Below are 27,267 nucleotides of genomic sequence, written 5' to 3'. Positions count from 1 at the left end.
TAGATTTCTAAATTTTATTATAAAATAAAAGCAGAAATATTTTCCAAAGAATGTATTCACATAATATAAACAATAAACAAAACTAAGGTCGGGTGACTTGCGGTTGATACTGTCGTTTAGGTCTAAACTCAAGCAGCAGTTCCTCTTCTCTCAAAGCCCGCTCCTGCCCCCGGTGCACGCCGCGGGCAGCATCTGCCCCCCCCACTCTGCCTTCTGCTGGGACCGGGCTCGGGCCATCTCTTCCTTTCCCACCCAGCAAATGGCAAAAGCACCACATGGACAAGGCCGTAGAAGCCGCCTCTCTGCATAGCATCAGCTACAAGAAGGTTACAGAGTCTGCCTAGAGCGTGTCGCTGCTATAACTTGACTACAACTTTTGTATTCTTAGTTGAAATTGTACATCGTACACCTGCCACAGATACATAACTACAATAGGATAGCGGGAGCGATGCGAAACTTCCCAACAGGCATGTAAACAGCGGCCTTGCGCCCCCCCGTCCTCCCCACCCCCCAAAAAAAAAAAATTACAATGTGCCTCTTCACCCACAGACCGGGCAGACCAAGCAACACCACCGAGAGATTTGGGAAATCAAGGCTGGGAGGAGCTGCCCCACTGCACCGTGTTACGGCCTGGCATGAAAGCCACAGGCCCTGTCCGACAGCCTGTCCCCACCTGGGACCAGCTTTAGCAACCCTCCAGGCTTTTTACACCATTACTGCCCACAGCTGAGTCCAATGCCTTCCAAACCTGCAGCCAGCCTGCTGCCAAAGGGCACACAACACTTCCACTAAGGAGTTTGTCATCGCTTTCAAAAAGTCTCTGGTAAGATTAAGGAAAAAAATATGCAAGAGTAAAGGAGGCGCGAAGGAGGGAGCGTGTACACGGTTTTAAGAGCCCAGATCGACCAGGTTGGATGACATGGGGTTGAGGATGGAGTCCTGCAAGCTGTGGTGGTGCATGGGGTCGGCGCTGGGCACGGGGATGGCGCTGGGGCCCTGGGGGTGGCCCAGGCCGTGCAGGGGCTGCAGCCCAGGGTTGGAACTAAGCAGCAGCGCGGGGCTGGAGGAAGTGTGATCCGGGGTCCCTGACGGCGTCTTCTCGTCCTCCGAGCTCCCCAAAACTGTCTTATTCCCGTTCATTGACGCCGAGAGTGGGTTGTGGCTGTTGGAGTTGGAATTCTCGTTGTTTTCCCTATAGGAAACACAAAAGAGGGAGGGAAGTCACCGGGGGGACGCGGGACCGGCGGCTTCCCAAACTCTGCAAACCTCCCGGGCCTCTTCGTCTGGCACAAAGGGCCAAGGGCCGCCGAGCTTGTAAACAAGAGTCTCCCACTACCCCGGCGGAAAGTGTCACTTTGCCAACACGTCATTTTCTGCCTCCGTCTATCACAAAGCGTTTACACGGTGTGGGGAGGGAGAAAGGGGGGAAGGAAGGGAAGAGGAAGGGATTAAAATAAAAAAAAAAAGGCTTTCACACTTGAAAACTGCTCCCCGAGCTGAAGAGAAGCAAGGCCGAGGCGAGGCGGCTGCACGCAGGATTGCTCCGTGCTGCGGCCCAGCACCAGCCTGCCTTTTGCTTAAGTAACCGGACATTTCCCCCCCCCTCGCCCCAAGCTCAAAGCATAGCCCGATATGGAAGATAAGGCGAGCAAACAGAGTTAACTCGCTTATTTCCCGAGCCCTGGCTGCTCTCCCCTACTCAGGCTGCCGTTCCCGGCGCGGAGGGCGCAGCCCGGGGGGGCCCCATTCCCTGCGGGGCGAGCCCCAAGCCCCGGCCGCCTGCCTGGCTGGGCAAGGCGGCACGGTGTGCCGGGAGGCACCCCCGGGTAAACACCGAGAAATCGCTGGAGGTTTGCCAAGCCCATTCAAAAAAAAAAAAAAACAAAACAAACAAAAAAAAAAAAAACAAAAAAAAAACAAAGAAAAAACTTTTTTTTTTTTTTTTTCGAAATAAGAGGGGTAAGATGTGGTGGGGGCGACCGTCCTGTCAAGGCTAACTCGGCTTTTAGAAGTAGCAACCCTGTAGACACAGCCCTGCCTGAAATACTGAAGGCGTTTTAAGTGGATTCAAAAGCTTCTGCGGAAGCCTTGAACACGCTGCATGGCAGAAGGGCCCGATCCCGCAGGATTTGCTCGAGGGAAGGGGTGGCCATTGTGCCGACATTTTTTGCTCGGTGAGGGCAGCAGGATGTGGCTTGAGACACATTGCGGCAAAAAAATAAAAATCGAAAAGAAAGCTCTGCTTGAACAAGTTACTTGAGTAAATGGCAATCCCAGGAACGGTCTGTTTTCCAACGCCTGGAGTGTAATATTAGGTTGAGTGTATTTTTCAATGTCAAAAATCTTATTTGTCTCTGGAGACCTTTAAAATTTGATTCCTCGGGAAAAAAAAATATGGAATAAGTGTAACCTTCATTTCCTTTGGATATGCGAAGGTGAGTCCCTGCTATCAGCAATAAAAAGGATCTCTAACATCTCGTAAAACCAACACTTGCAGGGATTTGAAAGAAAATTAAAGCGCTAGCACCGTTTGGGGAAATGCGTGGAGCAAATCTGTGCGGAGCCCGAACCTGCCGGGCTGCACAGCTGCGCGGCCGAGGCGCTCGCCTATTCCAAACCTCGATAGGCAGAAAAGCAAAACGGCGTGTCCTCCGTGGCGCGGAGGTGCGGGAGATTTCTAATCATCTGTTAATTAACCGTGCAGGACGTACGAGCTGATCGAGCGAGCTGGGAAGGAGGCACAGCGCAGCTGGGACACGCTTTTCGCTTCCTCGGCCCGTCTTTAAGGCACAGGGCCGGCTGACGGCAAAGTACTCCCGAGTACGCAGGCATTAACTTCTGCCGGCAATTAACGGCCCTTTCCCTCAATTTAACGAGAAAAGCACAGTCTCGGAGCCACGGTCGGTATGAGGAGATATTATATAGAAATATGCATGCGTGAGCACCGCGCTGGGTGGTGAAGCCGAGGTGCAATTTCACGAGCAAGGGCAGAGAGTTGTCTTCCCTCCCCGTCTGCCCGTAAGCGGCCCGATCTGCAGGGCGCACATTTCGGGGGCTCCCTTCGCAGCTCTCCCCTCGCCTTATTCCCTCGTCCCGCCGCTCCCTTTCGGCAGCGGGCAGCCCGCAAGGACGCGCCCCGACGGCACGGGCCCCGCCGCCCCCCGGCTACCCCTCGGCTGGTCAAGGGGCCCGACCGCCTCTCCGGGGGCTTCCTTCCCCTCTGCTCATCCCGGACACGCGTGGAGCACCCACGGCGCCGGCCCGCCTGTCTCCCGGCTCCTCCGCCCCGGAGGCCGCGGGCGCCGTCGGGGCGGCCTCCACGGAGCTGGGGGCGAGCAACGAAGCCGAGGGGCCGCGGGCGCGGGGGAAGCCGTACCTTTCCTTGGCCTCGGCCGCTCGGTCCCGCTGCCGGCGGTTCTTGAACCAGTTGCTGACCTGGGTGGTGGTGAGGCCGGTGGCCTCGGCCAGCTCCCGCTTCTCGCGGGGGGACGGGTAGGGGTTGTGGGCGTACCACTCGCGGAGGACGCTGCGGCTCTTCTCCTTGAAGCAGTAGCTGGTCTCCTCGCCGTCCCAGATGGAGCGGGGCAGCGGGAACTTGCGGCGCACCCGGTACTTGCCCACCGCCCCTAGGGGTCGCCCCCGCAGCTTCTCCGCCTCGATGTAGTGCGCCTTGAGCCAGAGCTGCTGCAGCTTGGGGTGGTTGTGCGCCGAGAACTGGTGGCTCTCCAGGATCTTGTAGAGCTCGCGGAAGTTGCCCCGGTGGAAGGCCACCACGGCCTTGGCCTTCAGGACGCTCTCGTTTTTGTGGAGGTGCTCGCACGCAGGGAGGGACCAGAGGAACCGCCCCAGCCGCTCGATGTTGCCGCCTTGCTGGAGCACCTCGCAGACGCAGGCCACTTGCTCTTGGGTGAAGCCAAAAGTCGGGAGCATCGACATGGTGAGCCCTGCCCCGCCGCGCACCCTACGGCCGCATAGAGGGGAGCGGCGCGGGGCGGCGGGCAGCGCCCGGCATGCGGGGCCGGCCCCGGGGCGGCGGCGCCCGGCGGGGCCTGGCGGGGGTCACGGCCGGGCGCGGGGGGCCGCGGCCATCGGCGGCGCCCGGCCCCGGCGAGGCAGCGGCTTAAAAAAGGCGAGGAGCGAGGAGAAAGCCTCGGGAGCCCGAGCGCGGAGGGCGTTTTCCCCCGGCCGCCTCCTTTTTGTAAGTCCGAGTTGCGAGAGGAACTTTGTGCCTCTTTTGTCTCCTATCTGCAGCGCTCGCAGCGGCCGCGGCTCTCCCACCCCCACCCCCCTCGGCCGCCGGTTTGGGATCTCCCTGCTTCCCCCCCACCCCCCTCCGCCGAAAGATCCCACATAATATAGTGGTAAAGCCCCGCTCCCTCTCTCCTCTCCCTCTCGGAGTTTTTCCCCCCTTTCTTTCTCTCTCTCTCTCCCCCTTTTTTTTAATAATATTATTCTAAGCTGGCATGAAAAGTGATTATCCGCGCTGTGATTGGTCCGGTTATCTGACCCGGGGACTGCCAGGAGAAGACAATAGTTTTAGTCAAATTATTTGCCATGGTGACGCTGTCAATCAGGGGTAACCCGATCTGTTTTGAGGTGGCTCCCCGGCTGGCTTGACAGATTGCTCAGATCCACTCAGAGGCGGCCCTGCGAGCTGAGATATTAGCTAGCGAGGGAGAAATTGCCGCCGTGATTGACGCTGCGGGCACCCACCGGCAGCGGGGGAGCGGGGAGCCGCCGCCCCGTCGGGCCCCCGCCGGTCCCGTCGGGGGGAACCCCCCGGCCCCGGCCCTTGAGGCGAGTTCCCTGCTCCAGGCGCTGCCTCGCCCCCTCCCCAGCGCCCAGCAGCAACTGGCGGCGAGCTTTCTGGGGAAGGGGCCTCCCGCGTACAATAGGGACCCTGTTCCCACCCGGGATCCCGTTACACGCCGGCAGTACCTGCCCGGAGCGGGGACCGGCTGCCGGTAGGGCCCGAACCGTGCCCGCCTGGCCCCGCCGCTCGCCTTTCCTCTCCCGATCCCGACGTCGGTTCCTGCTCCGCTTCCAGCCCCGTGCAGGGCTGCTGCGCCCCGGGGGACAAGCATAAAAGTTGGGGACACTCGGCGTGACCGCGCGGCCCCTTGTCACCCCCTATCCTTCCCCGTCCCCTCGGTGCGGGCGAAGCGAGAGCCGGCCGGGGGGGCTGCGGGGCCCGGGGGCGGGCGTAGCCCCCTCGGGAAGCGCCCTCGGGCTGCAGGCGCCGGGGGGAGCCCAAGTGAAAGCGCTCGGCGGGAGCCCCTCGGATGCCCCCCGCCGCCGTGCGTGGCCCCAGGGCTGATTTCACGGCCCGAAATGTTCTGTTTTGGGGGAGAAATAACACAGCCGCCAGCAAGTTCTTCCGACGCCTTTTGCAGCCTCCCCAGCTCGGCTCTGCCGTCGTGCGCTCCCACCTTTCTGACAGCCCCCCAGCTGCTCCCCTGCGCCTCGGGGGCTCGGTGAGGCCTCGGAAGCCCCGGCCGCGGCTCCCCGCCCCGCAGCCCGACCCTCCGGAGCCCCCGGGCCCTGCGGGGCAGCCGGCCGGGGCTGACGAGGCCGAGCGGCAGCGGGCGAACCCCCCCCGGGCCGAGGGAGCCGGAGTCGAAGGGGGGCAGCGGCTCCGCAGCGGCCAGAGCCCGGCCCGTCGGGGCGCCTGTGCGCACCCACCGGCCGTGTGCGGAGTTTTTCGGGTGAGCCCCGTTTCGGAAGCCCGGTGCCCGCCTACCTGTGCGAGCCTCTCCGCAGCCGTGCAGAAGCCGTGGGAAGCGGGCGGCCCCCGCCTCGGCTCGCCCGGGGGGCGCAGAGCAAAGCCGGGGCTTCCTTTGCAGGGCATTCGTTTCAAACGAATTTGGGAACGTCGGTGGCGGGTCCGTAAAGCCCCCCTGCGCCAGTCTCCCTCCCCCCCGAGCAGAATTAACACTCGGCCGCTCAACGCCTTGCCGCTGGCCGATTCCTGCGGGATTCAACCCGTGCTTGTTTGGAAACGATTGCGTCCCGCTCTCCGCGCTTCCCGCTCAGCCGCAGCGGAGGATGGGGCGCAGCTGGGGCCGCAGCGGACGGCCGCGGGGTGGGAGAGAGGATCTGCTTCAAAAATGCTCCTCCGAACAGACACGGCGAGGGAAGCACAGATCCCGTCTCCCACCCCCGGGAAGCACGGATCCCCTCTCCCATCCCCGACCTCTGTGCTTACTCCGGGCGACTTTCGGAAGGGAGAATCCGGCGCCGTCCCGCTCCCCTCGGCGGCCGGGGCCGTAGCAAAAGACAAAAGAGCTGCAGAGGTCTGGGCTCCCCTCCCGCCTCCGTGCTACCGCGCTCTGTCGCTGCACGTTTATCGGGGATCTACCTGACTCCGCTTCCTCTCCTTCCGTCTCAGAACCACAGCGGCGAAGGCTGAATGGGAGCAGCTGTTCGCCCTAGCCGGAAAGGAGATGTCAAAACCTGTTGCGTGGACGGAGCTCTGAGAAAATCTCTTCTTAGCTCCCTAAAATGTGAGTACGGACCCTACACGCAAGCCCCTCCGCAGGCGCTTTCACTTCGGGCGGCGGTGGCCGGGCGGCGTGTGTCGCCGCTTCCCAGAGCGTCTGCAAATTAGGGACAGCTGGATCCCAATGCTCTGTAACTGCTTTTAACTTTGGGGCAAGAAAATTCTTCCTATTAGTGCTAGAAGAGGGAGCAGATACCGGCTGCTGAGCCCCGGCACGGGGCGAGTCAAGTTGCGAGGGAATCAAACGATCAGGCGAGGAGCTTTTCTGGCATGTGCAAAAGAGCTCGTTCACTGCAGTTATATTTCAGAGCAAGAAGCAATCGCCTGGTAACATTTGCCCCCCGTCCGACGGGAACATTTTGAGGGGTGTCTCCGTGCAGCCGCAGCCAAAGGCTTTTCTGGGCTGCCCCAAACTTGCTCCCGGCCCCGCTGTGCCCGGCGCAGGAGCCCCGGGTTCATCCCGGTGCCGGCCAGGGAAGCGGTGTGACTGACCCCAGGACACTCTCAGCAGAGGTCTGGCCCCTCCGGGAAGTCGTTGCCGAGCACCAGGCAGCGTGCGGGACCGGCAGTGTCAGCGCAAGTGGCTGTGAAATAGGAGGAAAATAAAAAAGTCGTTTTTTTTTCTCTCGTAACGCTCCCGTTATTAACCAGGACGAGGACTTGCTGAGGGAAGGGGGGGCTGAACGTGTCGCTTCCTGGGAACTTTTAATTGCACGTTACTGCCTTGTGTCCATAAATGAGTGCCAGGACAACGCTGCGGTTATCTGAGAATCTCCCTCTCGGCGGTGTCTCCACCGTCTCCTTCGAGACAGCAGCCTGCACGGGAGGCTGCGGGCCCGCACCTCTTCCATGACACACAGAAACGGAGCCTCCCAGCCTCCTGCCTGCAGCCTGCCCCGCGGCCCCCCGACTGCGGCCCCTGTGCCCCCCTCCCATGCCCTGCAGCTTATATCCCTTTTACACAGGCGTAAACGCCTCCGGCTGTGCCTGGGGGGCACCGGGGGAAGCAGGAGGCAGAGCGGTGGCTGTGGCGATGGCAAGCCCCCACGACACGCAGGACACTCACGATCCTGCCGTCGGCCTCAGCTCCCTGCGTGGGGACGGAGGGAGGGAGACGGAGGGTGTCGGTGGGACGCTTTTCTCGGCCCTGGTAGCAAGCAAATGGCCAACCCGGCAATCCTCATGTCTTGCCCACATGTGCCCACTACCGTGGCAGGGGCTGTAGGGAGAGCAAGCGACAAACAACTCCAAGTTTTCGTTTATTTCATTTTTTTTTTTCTTTTTTCTTTTTTCTTTTTGGGGTGGGGGTGGGGGTAGAAGGCGAACACAGTATGCCTGCCCTTTAAAACCAGACGACTGACGTGGACGAAACCCTCCAGCAGTTAACCTGCTCTTCCTGTTATCTTTTTTATAAATCGTAAAGACCCTTGCCAGGATCCCAGGCCTGCGTCTCCTGTCCGTTCCCCATCCTCTTTCGTGCCCCCCTTCCCGGGAACCCCATCGCACACGTTTCGGGCCCCACGGCGGCAGTTTGCAGCCCCCCTCCCCACCCCTGTGCGCTTTATTCCCGCGTGTATTGATTTCTGCGTTTTGTTTCAAAACAAAACGGGCTCTAGCCCATCGCAGATGGCACGTAGAGAGCCCGAGATCCTGCCCCGACCGAAAATGAAAACATGACCGGGATCACCGCGAATAACGAAATTAAGACAAACAACAATAGCTTGTTGTTCCGTGATTTGGGGCGAGAGGAAGAACTGGAAGCTTTTTGCAGCGAGCTGCGCGCTGTTCCTCGGGGGGAGCCGCCGAGGATGCCAGCTATGTAGCGGGTAACTCGATTATGCTAAGAGAGGGGCCGGGCGGGGCGGGGGCGCCGGGGTGCCCGGGCAGGGGGCCCCGAGCAGCGGCTGCGCATTTTTCAGGAAGATGGACGGCTTCGGAGGGCTGTCCGAGGGGGTCTCGAGGGATCTTGAGGCTCCGTGCCCCCTCTCAAGGCTCTGCAGCCTTCCGTGCTCCCCACAAACCCTACAGCCGCCCCCCCGCCGCCCCACTACCTTCTCATGGCCCATTCTCGATCTCGGGATCGGGGTTCAGGGTTTTCGCTTCCTTCACCCTCACCCCCAGCACCAACATTGATTTGGGGTTCTCCCCCCGTCCCACAGCCAGGCTCCTGTCCCGCGGCAGTGGGACACCCGTCGGGGGGCTGCCGGAGCCCAGCCAGCCCCCGCCCCGGTGTCGGCTGCGGGCTGCACCTCGGATGCTCCGCGGCACGGGAGGACTGAGCGGAGAGCTTTACAGACAAGACAACAACAACAACAAAAGGCACATATGGTTAAAATAAGGAGAGGGAGCTTTCCGCCTTAGGGGATTGGCAATAACTAGCCGGAAATGCAGGGCACTGCGTCCAAAGTTCTGGTGGGCTTCTGCAGGATTGACAACTTAAATCACACTACAAGCATCAATTTGACAATATTTGTAAACTTCTTGTTTCCAGGGATCTTCTTGATCAGAGATAGACCAGGTTGGTATGAGCTCGAGCCACGAAGGTCTTTTATTTTTTTTTTCCTCCTCCTTTCCCCTCTTCCGAGTTGATGAATAGCGATCAGGTTTCTTTTAATGGCTGCCCCCTATTCTCACAGCCTCCCACAACTAACCCAAGAGCCTGTTTCCTCGACCTCAGTTAATTCCACTGATTATTCCAAGATGATGAGGAAAAGCACGAAGATTGTTCACTGCTCCTACTGATTCAAGGCATTTTTGTTACCATCTCCATCCCTGGCTCACGGGGATGTAACCGGGGAGTATTTTTAGGAACAGGCCGCCCTTCCTCTCCTTCTCCCCTCCCTCCCCAGGCAGCTGACATCTTCAGGGCCTTGGCCGTGCCCATCTCCTGCTTGGTGGCCGTGCGACCCCCGCCCTCGGGCTGGGGGACCTCAGGGTCTTAGGGGTGGGGTGTCGGTGAATTTCTGGACGGGGTTCGGGGCGCCGAGAGGGCGTCCCCCCGAGGGAAACAGCCCCCGAGCCGCCTCCTGCCGCGCCGCTCGGATTTTCGGCTCCCCTATACGAGGCAAACCGGCCCCCCGAACCCGGGCGGCGTCGAGGCCGGCCCCGGAGGGCCGGAGGGGGAGATTCGCTCCTAGAAATCTCACTAGAGGGCTCTAAGGCTCAGCTCCCAGCGCTGCCGAGAGGAAGCAGGGCTTCGTCCTTGCTGTCCCGCCGGCTTCCGGACGAGCGGCTGCAGGAGCCTAAAACCGCCCCCGCGCCGTCCCCCAGGTGGCTCACGCACGTCGTGGCCACGGCCAGAAATCCTCCGTGGTCTTTTCCTCCTGTCCTGCCCCACCACGGGCTGATGTCCCCCCCCCCCCCCGAACACAGCGGTCCCAAGAGGTCCAGGGGGTCCCACCCTCTCCTGCATCCCTCGCACAGCAAAAACGAGACGAGCAGTCCCCAGAGCATCCGCCATTCCCATCTTACAGTTGCCCCTCGACACAGGTATTCTCGGCAAGGATCGGGGAGCAAGCAGGATTTATGGACCTGTGGGATTTTATTTTCCCCGCAGGAAGACCTTATGTGAGTTCTTCCGTAGTCTACTGAGCCGTGTGCCCATAAACACACCTACCTACTGGTTAGATACTGCAGCACTAGGACAAGCTGAAATGTAAGGTAGAGATAGCAAGTAATGCACACGCATATATAAGTGTCAGAGAACATTAACTGACTTACCCAAAATCTGTTTTCACTGGGGATTTCTTTCCCGTTTTAAATAATTTATATAATTTGCCGTTGTGGATAAATAAAACCAAGCAAGACTCTATCAATTAAAACCAGGAGAATTAATATGTATAATTTGAACTTGAATTTAAATACGTATAATATGAATTAACATGTATTGTGACATTTCATAAAATTTCGCAATGCATTCAATTTGTTTTAACTTCCCAAAATTTTGTAAGGAGTAACAACATTGCATTATTTACAGAATTTAGGAAATGCAATTTAGCTTGTTTGTCATGTCTTGCAGTTCTCTCAGAAGCTTTGTACACAGATCAAAACTACAGGGAAAAGCTTTGTGGAAAGTTAGACAGTTTAGATAATTTAACTGCAGTTTAAAGCTGATCCACTTTCCAGTGGAAAATTTGCTACTTCCGAACTTGTGAAAATGTTCTGTATTTTCCTCTTGAATTGTTTAAGCCTCCTCTTTCCTGGATTAATTTTGCCTCTGCCCTTTGATATCTTCTCTCCTTTATTTCATAGGTTCTTGAATCAGTTCAAGTGCACCACGGACCTTTTAATTCCCAGAAAAGTTATGCAATTTAAACAGACCTGGTGTCCCATTTCATTCAATTTTTTTTCATCAATTTTATCTTTGTTCTAAACAGAGACTTTAAGACTAGTCTGATATTGACTTTGTTGATTATTTAATATGCAGAAAAGGCCAGTCCAGTAAATTCTGGATTTGTTTTCAGGCAGTTAAGCTACTAAAGCAGGAAAGGCTAAGGCTCTATAACTTGCTGGTTAAGAAATAATCTTCTACTCGGCTGCTATACCCTTTTCTATTGTCTTCAACAGTCTAGTCATTTGTGCATGGTCAGGTGTGTAATTGTACAGCCTCTCCCCAGCAGATATCAGATACCAGCAGCAGTGGACACCAGCACTGCATACTGCACGAAGGGGCATGAGCTTGAGCATCACATTTGGCTGCCAGCATGCTCCCAGGCGCAGTTTTGGCCATGATCTCTCTACAGCAGTAGCTGGGGGTGCTGTGCACGTTACCGATTGTTACCAAGCTGCTGTCTGCACTAGATTGTACCTGGTTTGGCTCCCTCTATCCCATGCTATTCCACTCCTCCAACACTGTCCCAGGAATTTTTGCAGTCCCAAGTCCCATTCTATGCCCTCAGTCCACACTTCAACAGTGTTTCATGCTATTAAAATATCCCTTGAATAATTTACAATGCATACTTTATATTATCCCCAATACTCAGAACTAAAAACTGAAAGGAAATAATACATATTTTTTGAACCACAGAGGCACTACTTGGAATTCAAAGACCAAGTGACCTAGCCTGAGGGCCTGAGAATTGTTCCTAGCCATGTTTCACTTAGCAATAGGGACACATTTTAACCAACATTGCAAGAAGGGACTTCTTGAGTGCCACCTTCTTCAGACTCCTTATTTTTTCATTCTTCTAACAGAGTTTAATAGTGCTTAAATCATTTCATTCTCCGCATAAGTTGCAGAGGAAGACCAGATACTTAATGTAGGGCCAAAGATTTCACTGAGTGACAGAGAGTTGCAAAGCGTGGGATTCTTGTATAACTACCTCTTAATTTTTGTATATCTGCTACCTTCCACAGCCAGAAAACAATCAGGAAAATTTTTGTTAAAGTGTATATATATATATATATATATATATATATATGTATATGTATGTATGTATATGTGTATGTTTATGTGTATTTATGTATGTCTAACTGTTTTAATTAAGATTTGTTTAATTTTACTTCAGGGAAAAACTGAGATTGTCATTTAAAAAAAATCTAAACAGTAGAATAACCACATCACAGTAATTTAACTTGATAAACATTTCCTTAATTACGAGGTCCTGTTGGTTTCAGTCACGTAAGAGATCTGGTAGAAGAAAGGAATGGAGCATGAGATAAACTGGACAAAGCCCAGGAAGAATTTTACAGAATAAAGGATTTTTCTTTATTCTATTTTATCTTTTTAAAATTTATTTATTTTTTTCCTCTCTGATCAGCATTCTGAAACATATACACTTTTGGATGAGGGTGTTATGTTCATGTTTATTTTCAAGTGGAAGGTTGGCAGCAGCATTTGGCATGCATGGAAGAAGTCTGGGATCTGGGCCTTATAGTCATCGTAAAGAAGTGAGCTTCAGCTTCCAAGAGAAGAAAGTAAAGAGGTATAATTGGGTGAGTTACTTGAGTTATGATGTGGAAGCTAGAGTGTAATAAGCATGTTTAATGTACATAAGAGAAGGAAAAGTGCTCCATGCCAAACTGGATGCCAGACTTCTGGCTGGCAGAGGTGAACAAGCAGTATTAATTCAGTAAGGAGAGGGCTGTGCCTGAAGATGGTTCTCCTAACTCATCAGATTGCTCTTTGAGACATTTGACTAGAGAGAACAGAAATGGAACCATTAGTGTAATGGGTCAGAGCAAAAAGAATAAACAGACTGCAAAACAAAAGAAGAAAACACAGTCCCAGTGACAGCAGAGGAGGCTGTAGATAGCACAAATGATCCTGGGACTGCTGGAGGCCAGCCCAGGCTGGATGCAGTGATCTCTGGCCTTAAATGGGATGAAGTCTTCAGCTGGGTGACAGACTCCTGGAGGGATGGGAGAGGATGAATTCAGTCCATAAAACATCTATTTTCTCTACAGCTGCAGAAAGTATGAGGAGGCTACATCATGGGGGAAAGTTTCAGCTAGGGAAAGTTCAAGGAGAAAGAGTATGCCTGTGGTCACCTCAGAATCCTCTGTGGCAAGGAGCTACAAACAGGGAGGGAGGAGTCAGGAGCATTTTTATTTTCACAGATTAATTTTTAAAGGCAACAGTCATGTTTTTTATTATTTTTTATTTTATTTTATTTTTTTTTCCTCTAGCTGAATAAGAAACTGCACATCTCTATTGGATCACTAATCCATGGCCAACTCCAAGACAGAAGTGTGCAATGTAAATGTAAAACACTATAATTATTTTCATGTAATTAGAGAGCTTGTACTTTGCTTCACATTCTCGAGAAATTTGTCTAGGTGTTTCAAACTCAACTGACCAAAGCCTTTATTTTTATTCAGTAATCTACCTGTCAGAGAAATCTGAGACCATGGATGGACCCCATTTCCATCCTGTTAAAGATGCTTTGTATTTGTCATCATTATCTGTGCAATTTGTATTTACGTAAAAAGTAATAGGGGAAATATCCCAGGTGTACAAAAGTTAATGGAAGGCACCCCAGCAGTGGTGAGCTCTGGACTGGGATTCCGAAGAACTGGAAAGAGTAGGGGGAAAAAGGGGTTTTGGCATGAAAGAACTAGTAGAAGGGGGTTTACAAGAGAAAAAGTTTGAAATCTTCCAGTGATGTTGAAGAACTTCCCTTGGGCATCTCCCAGTTAGGCACCTGGCACACTGACTGACCATTTAGGATTAGCACAAATCTTGACAATATTGCAAGAGTAATATTTTCATGAGGAGGAACTGTTACAGAACTATGCAAAGTCACTTTGGTCTTCAATGTCAGGCAGGCATCTTAGGAAGATGAGTCACTTAATTATTAATTACGACTCTTAAAAAATGTTTCTATTCCTTGGGGACGAGATGATGAACGTTTATCTCTCTGACTATGTCTCTTAGAGTAATCTGAAAGCATCAAAGAAATGCAAGATCTTGTTCCTGGTGTGTATTTGCTTTGGGCTAGTCTTCCAGGACGCCAAAAGGTGTTGAGATATGGTTGATATTATGCAACCTTCAACAGTAAAGCAGATGTACACCGTTCTTCTTTCAAGAAGACTTATTTTGATCTCTGGAGACCCATAATGTGATCCTCACTCAATCATTTTGAGCAGAAAGGGAACTTTTCCAAGGCACTGTAGAAGCAGCAATGTTTAGATGATCATTATATGTAGAGTTTGATGAAGCAGGCACTTTTCCTGCCATATGTTAAATAAACAACTTGTTACTGTGTACTGTGTGGTGATGCAGGTTGATACTCTGCTGCTGAATAATATGATGTCATGTTAAGACTTCAACTATTTCCTTATATAGTCCTCAAGAAATAGGATTTTTTTGCCTACATCTGAAAATTCACAGGCAAATATGCAACTGATCAAATCTTGCACAGATGCTAACACCCAGATGCGTGTGTTTCTGTGTGGAAGTAATCTACAGCTAGCAGAACTCTTGGATAGAGAAATCCAGTAAAAATACAGATTAGGCACACATAAGTTAGATATGCCTAACTAGTGTGCCAAGAATTTATAGTTTTATGAAATCTGTATTATGTACAGATCTCTCAATATTTTCTTCTAAAAAGTTTTCATTAGTGTACAAAAGGGAGGATATGGATTTCTGTAATAATCAGAAGAACCATCTTATTTCATGTACAGCAAACCAAAATAACCGCATGACCTTGGTTCCTTGGCCTCCCTGTCTGTCCAAACTTCTATTAGAAGTTAGCACTTGAGTAATCCTATCTTTTAATAACAATCTATACAATAAAACCACGCAATTTAAAAATAATAATGAATAGTAAGTTGCATGCTGGGTGAAACTTTTTGAGTGAGACTGTCCAATATTTCCTGTGCTAAAATGCTTAGATTCATAACAGATACAGGAAGAAAATGCAAATACAGATATGTGTTTTCTTTTTTAAGTGAGAAAATACATACATGTGAGTAGACTCTTGTCTTGTTCAGCTTGATACACCTAATATCCTCAGTAAATTAAGAGGAACATGAACATTAAAATGAGGGAACAACAGAAGATATCAGAGCAAATTCAGAGCTGAAACTCAGGGTTAATACTTGCAGGAATTCAAGCCATCATTCCTTACAAAACTTCCATTTAACTTATCAGCCAGGGGAAAGAAAAGGAAGAATTTCTTAGTGTATGCCTATGGATGTTGTATGCATATATACATTAAATATACATATGCACAAACACATACATATGGACTTTACTCAAACTTTTTATAAATAAGGCCTAGTCTTTGCATCTTCTCATTACATTAATGGGATTTTTGCTAAGTAAGGGTTATGAATATGGTTGTATCAGATATATTTCTTTGACAAACAATGAAACATGCAGTAGAGTTTACAAAACACATTCTTTTGTTGTGGAGCCAGCAAACAGGTACTGGAGGAAGGTGTCTGTTAATACATAATTTGTTCTTTATCTTTGTGTAAAGTATATATATATATATATAAATTGTCAACTGGTTTATTGAATGGTTTGGTAGAAAGGTATGTAAATGCAGATTGGATTTTCTACAATACCTTCACTGAGGGCTCAGATGAGTTTGGGTGATAGACCAAAGCAATATGATCACCTGAACTGATTTCTTGTTAGAGAAAGGCAACCTTGCTCATGAAATCCCCCTTTGCTTGCTTTACTCCAACACTGTGTATTTTTCATGCACAGATGTATCTTCTGACTGCGGTTCAACCTCAGAAACAAAAAGGAGCAAAGGAAAGCTGACAAGTCCATTTGCTTTATGTGACTTCCCATTTCAGTCACACAAGAAAAGGCCTTGCCTTTTTAACCTGGGCAGCTGATGCCTGGATTTTCTCTTCATATGTATTCTCTAAAACTAAACTGTGGACTCGAGAGGAAACAAGCTTAATATACCATGTGCTTCCTATTTGTTGAAGGTATCAGTGCTAGAGCTCCCTTGGCATGCTAAAATGTGAACATTTTTACAGTGTAACAGATTATGGAAGCTGCTCTTGATAAATTCCAGTAACAGCATTTTACACTCCACGTGCTCCTTTCTGTGAATGACAGATTGCCATATTAGGTCTCTAAAGAAGTTCCTGACAAGGGTGATTCAGCACATGAAGAAAGTCGACCATGTGTCTAGCTCAGAGTCTCTATAATCCTTAATATATTTACTCGGGACTGCAATGTTGTTCTCTCCAGTGTACCAGAGCGAAGAGAAAACTGTTCAGCATGAGACACTCCTTCACACCACTAGGTCCTCCGCTGAAATAAATCTAAAAACAAGCATATGAATGTATTATCTCTCCTCTGCCCCTGATTGGTCCTAAAACTCTATGAAAAAGATAAAGTTCACTGCATTTTTTACTTTTGGCTGGGCAGTAGGGACCATGGGAGATAGGCTTGGGTAGATGATGTGCTTGGTGGGAAGAAGGTTCTAGAGATTAAGCAACCTGCCTAGTAACTACTGGAAACCTTTAAGTTGTAAATAGAACAAGCAGGGCAATGTATCAACTGATGCTGTATTCTGAAGGTGGTTTTAGTAAAAGTCAGTTCAAAACCTTGTCCAGTAGGATTCTGCCAGGCATGGAAGTCACTGCTGGTTTTCAGTGGATATTCAGTTTATTTTTCAATGGATATTCAGTGGAACTGATAGGAACAAAGTTTGAAGACATAAATATATAATTGTTTGTGATTGACTAAATAGTGAAAACGTGTATCATTAGCTGTTAAGTGCTCTCTAAATACAGCACATAGATTTAGTTGTAAATACTGGAAACATTGTGCCTGATTTAGAAACATTAAGAATAACCCAAGCATTTCTCAAATGCCCATTTATAACTTTGCTCACATCTCTGTTTTGTGGTTTATTTTTCATCATTCAAGGTGAACGCATGAGATTCCATTTCAAGTTTTAACTTAATAGCTTCACTTAAGAAAAAGGAGAAAAAGAATGTTATATGAATTAAATGTCACATATGATTTGGCAAATCACTTTCAGGAATTCCATAAGGAAGAGCAGGAAAAAAAAAAAACACAGTTGCAAAGTTAGAAGCAACAATGAATAGTGCCGTTACCATCTAAAAGCACACACTTTTCAGTCAGACTTGGCTGGTGAAATGTAGAAGCTTAATGTGGATTACACTTTTTAAATCTTTCAACATCAAAAAATAGAAGAGATGTAGTATGTTTTTATTTCAGAGTACTTTGCATGCAATCTCAAGATAAATGGTAGAGACTGATTGTTTTTGTGCCCGTGCCAAACATTGTCATTAGGTATTGCTGTTTTGTTTCATCAGCCAGATGAACTTACACAGGGACATCGATCAGGTACCTACATTTAAAAGAACACACTGTCAAATTAGTGGATAGAAAGAGCACATTAGGAGAGAGAAATTATCTGGTGAAAGATTTAAAGACTGACTCACTTGTGTTTTGTTTCATTAAATGTGGGGTAGTCCCCTTTCATTTTCCATTTAGCACAAACATTCGCAGACTCCATTAAAATATCAGTTTTGTAACAAACTAGCTGGCTCAGGACACACATAAGCCTCCTTGCAAAAAGCACAGTTCCCCTTCTTACAGATTCTAGATGACTTTAAAATCTGGGGCCCCGAGCTGGACAACCCCACTGGCTGTCTTGGAGTTCACCTGTATACTCCTGTAGTTCACAGTGCTGCAAAGCCACCCGATGTGCTGCAGGGGGCTGATGGCTGCTTCTCCAAAGGGTTGGTATGAGGAGGGGGTGCACAGCCCTTGAAAGGACACAGAATATGTTCTAGGACAACACACATGCATGCACAAAAGTAGGAAAACTGTCTAGCTATTGTTTTCCCTTCTTTCCTCTGAGATGCTCTTGGAACATAATCTTGATTCTCATACTTAGGGTCAAGGGAGCAACTTGTGGTTATAATGGAGGGGTGAATAGCAGGTTGGAGAGTAGGGGCACACAGGAGTTAGGGCAGATCCAAAGGAGTAGAGAAAAGAAGAACAGGGATTAAAAAAAATCAGAACATATAACTGTCAGTATTTAATCTTTATTTTGGTAACACTGGATAATGTTGATATTTGTGTTGGCTAAAAGCCCTTGTTCTTCAAAAGAGTTTTTCAAAGACAAACAAAAAATCCCTAAGCTACTTGTATTCTGTGTCTTTTAAGCCTTTGTCTTAGTGGCAATTAGTGTCTTTTTATCAAACATTTTTTTTTTTTTTTTTTTTTTTGTTATATACAGTTATTTCTAGACAGAAAATAATTTCACTTTATCTTTGATAATTTTATGACATCTGTTTTTTTCTGCATATGCATTTATACATATGTCCAGAACCCAGTGGATCCTGGAGCCCACCTCCATCCTGCACAAGACCAGGCCACTGCAGGCTCAGGCAAGAACTACACAACTCAGGCACCTCTGTGCATTGTCATCTTGGTGGCAAGTGCTGAAAGGCTCTTACTTGTTCTTGTGAGAATCCCCCAAGGCACAGTGTGTTGGAAGAAGCATTTAGCTGTAAATAGGGTATTTCCCCACATGTGCATGCCTGTTTGCTGCTGTCTGAGTAGCCAGACATAATTGCTTTGTTGCAAAGCCATAGTCAAGGAGCACAACAAATCATTAAGTGCTTCTGTTGCACCCCAAAGCTTGGTAGTACCCAGACAGTTGCCTCCCCAAAGCCAGACTTTATGGCTCAAACACACACGTTGTACAGAAAGTGCTCTGTATAAACTGTCAGCTTTGAAACCAAACACTTCCACACCTAGCCTACACTGTAAATCAACCTTTGGTGCTACTTTCCAGTCAGCTCCATTACACAAGTAGTTTGATTTAATTCAAATGTTTTATGGCAGTGATGTATTTTAGCTAAAATGGTATATTTGCATGGAGTGAGGGATAAAACAGGACATTTTTATTCATGAAGTGAAAGGCTACAAGATGGTAAGAGACAGGTATAGGAGTGCAGGTGCAGTACCAAATCCCTACCTGGCTGTCTCAGTACGTGCGCTTGGTGTCTCGATTCCCTCATGTTCAGCTCTGCAGCAGCCCCACAATGTATCAGAACTTCCTTTGAAGGCTTTAACTTTTCATATATATAAAAAAAACACATTTCCATTAATGTATGCAAAATTTTGTGCTAGGTCTTCTGAGAGTGAAAAGAGCCAGCACCCAAGCCTACTGTACCATCCTTGTTTCCCAGAAATAATAATTCACCATTAAAATTATTAAAGAGTAAATGGCTAAGATGCATAAGTTCAAAATTGAAGTATTTCCTTTGATTGTTTAAAAATCTTTGCTTTAATTGGAGTCACATATATTTTTTTCCTTTTACAATTTTGAATGCTGCATCTTACCATATGTGAAATGTTTCTTAAAGGTGTCAAAGTGACTTGTCATGGGTTTGGAATGAGAACTAAATTAAATGTCCATACTGCAGCATACTTATATAAATAATGAGATATTCCAGTATAAACCATTCATTTGGCAGTCATTTCTACATCAGCAACTACTAAGTGCTATAGAATTCCTGCCTAACTGACACATGCAAAGAAAATCAGGAAGGAAAATGTGTGTGTATGTGTGTATTTTATAGAAAAAGACAGCCTCTTGTATTCCATTGCCATGAAAGTATTTCTAACGTTTTTGGAAATAGTGCAAGAGGTTTAAGAAAAATCTCTGGATTCACAGCAGAATGCTGGAGCATTCAACTGCCTCAAACCGCACTCCAAAATTTGTTTCCATAATTTAGAAACAGAGAGGGTGGAAATGGTTAACAAAGTCATTAATGAGTGCCTAGAGTGATTTATTATGGGTGATATAGTTTCTTTGCTTTTAAGAAAAATATATTATATAAAAATTCTTCATAAAATAAGAATTCTTTCCTATTGAATATTGCACAGAATTTGCTTTATTAGTGTATTATATCACCACATTGCCAGGTCTGGTATTTCTCATACAAATGATGTTTCAAAGTGCTAGCAAAGCTTGTGAAGTGCAGTGCAAACCATGTTAGGAATAAAGCTCATACAGAAAGACAACAGTAGCAAAGATTCTTTTTGCTGGGGTTCTGGAGATAGTTAACACTGTAGGACCCTTTTATTTTTCACAAGCTGCACAAGCTCGTGTCACTCTAGACTAACAATAACCAAAACTTGATACTGGATATTTAGAACCAATCTTTCTAACAGCCTGACTGCTTTAGGGCAGTTTTTAGGTTCCAAGTCTTTCTCATGTGGAGATACATGCAAACATAATTTGAAAGAACTGGTGGTCAGTGAACCTGGTTGTGTCTCAAGAAGCACCAGGTATCTGCTAAAATAGCATCCAGATTTGTTGGCAGCAGGTCTAGGGACTGATTCTGTACCTATTGAAGGGAGTGTTCCAGGTTCCCAGTCTGCCGGAGGCGTACAGTCTGGCCCAAAGTGACCATGGACCTTTCTTAGTAGCGGGGTTTGATGGGTTTAAGTCTGTAACATGATGGTTGGGATGTGACAGGGAACTTTTGCTGGCACCAGACATGGAGTAGCTGTCTATCTGTCCTTATATTTGCACATGATTCATCTTCAAAAACTTCCATCAATGCTTTGAATGATCCCTGAAATCTCTCAGGATTAAGAAATTAAAAAACCCAAACTATTCCAATATTTGTATATGCTGTGGTGACTTAAAAGATTAATATCATTTGGCAAATGATGGTGTCAAAGTTCATAAATGTAGCTAATGGGTATTCAGCATGTAGCTTTTCAAAGGCTGCTCCATGTTAATACAGAAGTGTTTCTAAGTAATTTATGGGCACAATACTGTTAACTTCAAAACTATAGTCAGTTATGTGAAATCACAAACTTTCAACAAATAACTTGATCTAGCGTCAATCTTCATTTAATCATGCAAAATAAGACTGTTTTACATTTTTGTTGCAACCAATTGCTGAAGCTTACAGGCAGAAAGCAAAATTGTGCTACACCCTTTACAACCCCATTCTCAGTCTGTCATGAAGATAAAAAGTCTGTCTTTCTGTGGTGGAGTATGAGGAACAGCAGAGCCCCAGCAAGGGTAATGGTGTGCCTCCTCCACCCACCCATGATCTGGGTTACACCTATAGCGTACAGAAGTACATGATGGCAATGAACTTCCTTAGCAAAATATATGTCTGTCCTGTAATACAATATTTTTAAAGGTGTTTAGGCACCTTATTCTGTGTAACGGTATACAGGAAATTTAGGCTTCCCAAGATGAGTCTAAAACATTAGTTACTGTTTCTTGCAGCCACGTTGTTAGCCAGGCACCCCAGACTATTTGAGAGACTAAGAACATGGAATTTGACTAGTTGTTAATCTGTACTCTAGAGGTATATTGGAAAAGCAAATATTCACTTCTTACATGCTCTTCAACACCCTTCCAATAACAGCAGGACTTTTTTCCTTCCATCTGCTGGGGATAATTTACTGACAGCTTATTGCTCACTTGGCCATGGGTTGTGTAGATTTCATTAATTAAACATCTATGTCTGTAAAGATTTTAAACTTGTATGAAGCAACAAAATTGCTCTGAGCTTTTTGCTTAAAATCCTCTCTGACAAGCAGTCTCACTAAGTATTTCCTGAGCTAAACTCTGCTCTTCTGGCTTAAGAATATGTATCAATAACTCAGGGGTACAAACGTGCCAAGGGGTTGCAATTATCCTCAAAACAAACACTGAAAAAAAAAAAAAGACACAAGTTAAGTCATAGAAAAACATGATTAAGGCACTCCAATTTACCTTGTCCAATAGTGACTCCATTGAATAATGATATATTTATGATGAATGAATAGCAGAATTTGAAGCCTAATTTTTAAAAACTGCTTAGCTGTTTTTTTTTTTTTTTTTTTTTTTTTTTTTTTTTTTTTTTCCTAACAGTGTTATGACTCTGGGTGGAATTAAAACACAACTAGAACTATGTTGCACAATCATGTTTTAAGCAGATTCATCTCAGAGCATGATAACCACAGCCTCAGAGAGAAAGCCTTCAAAGCTCCTGCTGCCAATGCCTCACTAAATAAAATGCATGAACACAGCAAGTGCGACAGCTGTGGCAAGGACTGTTACAGGATACCGAAGTGCTCAGAACCTCTGCTCCACCTACACTTCTTCTAAAAATGGGCCAGATGGTTCCTGTTTCTGAGACTTTTGGAGTAAGAGATGAATGGGAAAAAGATGGATTATGTATTGGCTACTAATTCCATCACTGCAGAGAGGTGAAAGTCAAGTAAAATTTGTTAGTTTATTACAGTAATAGTCTTTTAACGTATTACACTATGAAGACTTTTTCAAGTCCCAGAGCAATATTTTGATTTATTCATATGAAAGAAATGCAATCTAAGAATGCTGATGGAGATCTAATATTTTCTAGTATTAGCATTTTTATTTTAATGCAGCCCTTCTTTCCCCCAACATTTTATTTTTCCATTATTTTTCACTAGGTTCTCACTGTATTTCAAGTACATTTAAAGTATAGAAATGGCAAAAACTGCTTGCCAAGACTGGTCAAGATGTCACAGAGATACAAAGTCCCACATCTACCCACACTCCATGTCTAAGCTATTGTATTTTCCATCCAACACATACATACACACACAAAGAGTCAAACGTTCATGAAATCTGTAACATGCTGACGAGTTCTTAAATTAATAAATCAGATATTGAATAGAATAGAATAGAATAGAATAGAATAGAATAGAATAGAATAGAATAGAATAGAATAGAATAAATAGAACAGAACAGAACAGAACAGAACAGAATAGAATAGAATAGAATAGAATAGAATAGAACAGAACAGAACAGAACAGAACAGAACAGAACAGAATAGAGTAGAATAGAGTAGAATAGAATAGTGTGGCATTGTGTGGCATCGCGTGGCATGGCTTGATGTGGTGTGGCATAGCATAGACTAGTTCAGTTAGAAAGGATCTGACCTCACTGAGTCCAACTGCCTGGCTACTCCAGGGCTAACCAAAAGCTGAAGCATGTCATTTAAGGGCATTATCCAAACCTCTCTTGAACACTGACAACACTTACTAAACAGCAACAGTTACCCTGGCTTCCCCTTGGCTCTTAATGTATTTCATAGTGCCACTTAGAAAATAGTGGTGGTGTCAGATTCTCAGTGCCAGAAGAACAGAAGAAGAGGCTCAGAGTAAAAAGAAATGTGGCTGGGGTTGCAGAGCTGGCTTGGACAGTGGGCCAAAACTTGCTGTACTGGACACTATATGGTGATGATAGCCCCTTTGGGAGATTTTGTTTTGTTTTGTTTTTCATGCTACAGAAGTACTCTATGCCCTTGCCTCAGATGATGAGAGCTTTCTGAATCCTTTCAGGATCATTCCCCACCTCTTAGGTAGACCTTAGAGAAGTTTACCATACAGAAATGCAAACTCACATCCCCACCACTCAAAACTCCTTGAATGGGAGCCAAATGATGTGCAATCATGAGAAAGAGAAACTGATCCATAGCTATAGTCAGGGTATGCTCCAAGATCACTTCTACACACACAAATATTTACTTCCAAGAGAAGCGGAGATATACATTCTGCAAGACATCACATTACTTTCCAGTACTTGTAATCACCTGATCAGTGTTGTTGATCTGATAGCTGCCTGAAGTATAGGTTACAATGAGTTATCACACTTTTCTGGCAGCACTGAGTGGAGGGAAAAAGCAGTAAGAGAAATGATCTATAGTCCTCAATTGCATGAACTTGGAATGGTAGATAAGAGGCAGATCCATTATTTCCATCTGCAGAAGGTAGCCATCTTATATCTCCATGATCTTTACTGCAGATAAAGGTGAAGTAAATCTCTTGCCTTACAGAAAGCTCTCTGTCCCCTTGTTTCTGAGTATAAGCTCCCCTGGCAGCATAACAGGCACAATATTGAAAAAAGCAGACTTTTATTAATGCCTCCCAAAGAGAATATGCATTTAATCATATGCTTCATTTTAAGTTTGTGCCTGAACTTCAATCACTTTCTAAGTTTGGATGTTAATGAAAATGCTTTGTGGGATCAAGCCAGTAACTCATAAGCATATTTATAGCTATTATTTCCCAATTCACTCAATTTCCAACCAATTCTTATTGGCAAAGAGAGGCACAGGGTTTTCTGTCACAGCTAGATTTACACAACAACAAAGGTCTCCCTTCAGTTCCTCTCCAACAGGATTGGATTGATTAACCATGCTACTATTTATATTTCCTTACCTGCCAAATATATGGCAATGTAGAAATAGGAAAAATTATCCTGATGTGAACATGTGGACAGCAAAGAATGCCAGAACAAATATAATCCCTGAATATGTAATAATTCCCATTTCATTTTGTTTCAGGACACTATAATTCAAGATGCATCTCCCAGACAAACAAAGAAAATGCCAGTTTCTAATTCAAATTGGCCATTTCTTAAGAAAATACTTTGAACATTTACCAGAAAATAGTTTTGCTTGAAAAGTAAATTACACCATTTTATTTTTTTTTTCCCCCAGAAGGGTCAGATTTACCCAAGGGGAAGCAAACAGTGGATTTTCAGAAAGGTAAGTAAGGCAAGATGAAGACAGGATATTCTGGGGTACCTTAGGATCTTGTTTTAGAATTAGGGTTCCAAACTAAAAGTGCAAACTTTTACTTGTGTTATGAACATAACAGAGTTGAGGAACACAGGCTACTGTGATACAATGCATATTATTTTTGGTTTCTTTTCAATTAGATGTTGCATGTGGAGAAATGCTGAAGGCTGCCAGTGAAGGAGGGAAAAGAAAATGATACTCTGTGTTGGAAAGGCAACTGTCTTCTCACTTTTCCCATCCCTTACTGTAATTTTACATTCCCGTCATTGATGCTCTAGATATGCACCAGGGAACTCTATGTATTAACTTGTTATTATATATGGATCTTTCAATTACAGTGAAACCTTGCTATGGATGTACACAAGAAATTGAGGCAAGCAATGACAAAAAATTGAAAGTTCCATAGCCATTTCTCTTGAGATTTCATGGTGATCATTTAAATAGCAAGTAAATATGTTTTTCTGATAATTGCAATATCAGTGGCATCCTCAGAAACTTGGACTGAGATTAGAGCTGAGGTTTCAGATGTGTATTGCAGAGGGAACATGATTACCTATTTGCTATGTATCCCAACCTCATGCAAAAAATCTGAACATAGTTAATACTGAAAAAGTTGTAGATAAGAGTTCAAACCAAATCCTAAGAGCAAACACTGGACTTTGAATGGCTTGGAGCAGAGCTTGGAGCAATATTTCATACTCACATCTTATACCCATGGAGGATGAAATCAAAAACCTGTTTCATATTTTCTTTGAATTATGAGAGTTCAAAATCCCGATCATAACTTTGCTGTTCTGTAGATATATATTCATTGGCATTAGCATTTCTGAATGGATTAACTCAGCCATTGTGAAAAACAGATTCTGCAGTTTATTTAAAGATAAGCATGAGCAGTGTCAGGTCAATCATTTTGGAAACTTTCCAGTAGAAAAGGCTCGCTCATGGAAACTAAATGTTCTGTAGAAAAGCTGTGAATTTGATGAGTCTATTGAAAGGAAGCCAGCAGGCAGCTGACCAAAACCTGACAATTTTTCTCAGTTCACGTATCTTTCTTTTCCCTCCCAGGCAATACCAGCCTCCACAGCCTCACGTGGCTCTGCAGAAGGACTGAGAAAAAGCAAAGAGTGTTTTGGACTTCTGGGGAGCACGTTTTTTTTCTATTGCTCCACAAACTCACACTGACAGTACTTGACTGTCCCTCAGGTGAAGTACTGTAGAAGTCTTGCACGTATTTTCAACAAAAAACATGAAATTTTCCTTTCAAAATGTTTTCTGTTCTCCCATGAGGAGATATTCATTCGTAACAGGTATTTTTGCTTTGCCAAAACTCTGCCTCAGAGTTCACTTAGTGATGCAAAAAGAACAGTCTGGAGGTCGCTGAGATCTGTGAGTGTACTGCCAGGATCAGACCCAACGGTGAAGGAGAGCTCAATGTCTGCTCCAGATTCTCACCACACGTGGGGTTGGGGCAGGCAGGTCCTTGGTCTGAGGCCAGTTCCTGTCCTGCTGAAGAGGCTTTGAGGGCAGAGACATGGGGTTTATTTGTGTACCAGAGAGAACGGCTCAGCAGAGACTACTGACTGTTTCACAGGCCTCCTGGAAATAAGCGGCAGTAGTTACTGAGCAGCGCTAGGTATGACCTCGTGACCTAGCAGTGGAAGGCTTTCTATATAAACCATTTACTAAGGCAAAATTATGCCACAAGAAGGAATAGGCTGATTTTTCACCACCTCTATTTATTATAACCATTATTAAGTTGTTCCTTGATAACTTGATTTATGAAGTTTGTGACAAATTGCTTGCTTAATTGAAATATGTCAGGTTTCTAAATATTGAAGTTAATTATTCCTCCTTTTCTAGTGGAAACTGACCTTTAATTGGGCAATATTAATCCACATATTGTATGAATTATGTGAAATACCATTTTCATTGTAGAGAGAAGCATGCATGTGTTATTGTAGTGGAGTACAGTTACATAATTATTTTTAATTTAGGATATCAGTTTAATTAAATACTTGCAGAAACCAAGCTTTTTCAGGAAATTTGCAATTACAATCAATTTGAATGTACAGCTACATTAATATGGTGACAAGCCCAATAATAAAAACTAACTAAGAAATTATGGGCAGGTGCTGAACAGATGTGTAAATAGAAGGTCTCTGCATGGAACTTTGTTATATATCATTTTGAAAAAAAAAAAAAATAAAATACCAAAAAAACCCACCCCACCCTGTTATCCATACCCAGTCATATATGCAGTTATAATCAGTCAGAAAAAAGTTAGTTCTTTGAGTTTAGATAAATCATTTAAAAATGTATATGGCACTTATGCTTTCATTTTCTGTTTCTGGAGAGAAAGTCTGGTTGATTGAAGACTGCTGCTCTACTGTACTCAAAGGGTCTGCCGCACTATTGAAATATATTCTTCTTTCAACACATTTATGATGAGTGGGTTTTGAGTTTGGAATGGTTTAACAGTCAAAACAATTCACATTCCATATTACAAGTTGAGCTTTATTTAAAGAAGGGGGGGGAAGCTAAGACTAGTTTAGAGTTGTTTGCTCAAGTTATCAGATTGCCAAAAGCCCAGTTCAGTCTCCAAATAGTTGGAAAACAATGAACTTGCATTACTACTGTGAATTGCTTTTAGGTGGATGTAGTTTATTTTTATTTTATTTTATTTTATTTTTTTTAAGACAGTATATTAAAATGCACTTTTTCAAGTCTTT

General features: G+C 46.0%; 1 protein-coding gene and 1 non-coding gene across 9 annotated transcripts; one reads left to right on the top strand and one right to left on the bottom strand.

Annotated features, from left to right (window-relative positions):
* SIX2 (SIX homeobox 2) lies at positions 1-4,395 on the bottom strand. Its single transcript, XM_027454090.3, has 2 exons — positions 3,377-4,395; positions 1-1,192 (listed from the first exon to the last, which is right to left on the bottom strand). Exons 1-2 carry the CDS (start codon positions 3,934-3,936, stop codon positions 889-891), a joined length of 864 nt encoding a protein of 287 aa, XP_027309891.1. The 5' UTR covers positions 3,937-4,395; the 3' UTR covers positions 1-888.
* On the top strand, positions 3,798-27,267 carry LOC106017001 (uncharacterized). Of its 8 annotated transcripts, none has more exons than XR_011808192.1 (6): positions 3,798-3,937; positions 6,389-8,325; positions 8,991-9,017; positions 12,316-12,433; positions 24,458-24,505; positions 25,604-27,267. It is a non-coding gene; the product is annotated as an uncharacterized protein (transcript). The 8 variants fall into 8 exon arrangements; XR_011808191.1 differs by having other exon boundaries at positions 12,259-12,433; XR_011808189.1 differs by lacking the exon at positions 8,991-9,017.

Source organism: Anas platyrhynchos, chromosome 3, assembly GCF_047663525.1.
Source record: "Anas platyrhynchos isolate ZD024472 breed Pekin duck chromosome 3, IASCAAS_PekinDuck_T2T, whole genome shotgun sequence".
Taxonomy (NCBI): Eukaryota; Metazoa; Chordata; class Aves; order Anseriformes; family Anatidae; genus Anas; species Anas platyrhynchos.
Note: the sequence above shows the minus strand (reverse complement) of the source record. Positions and strands in the feature narration are given on the sequence as shown.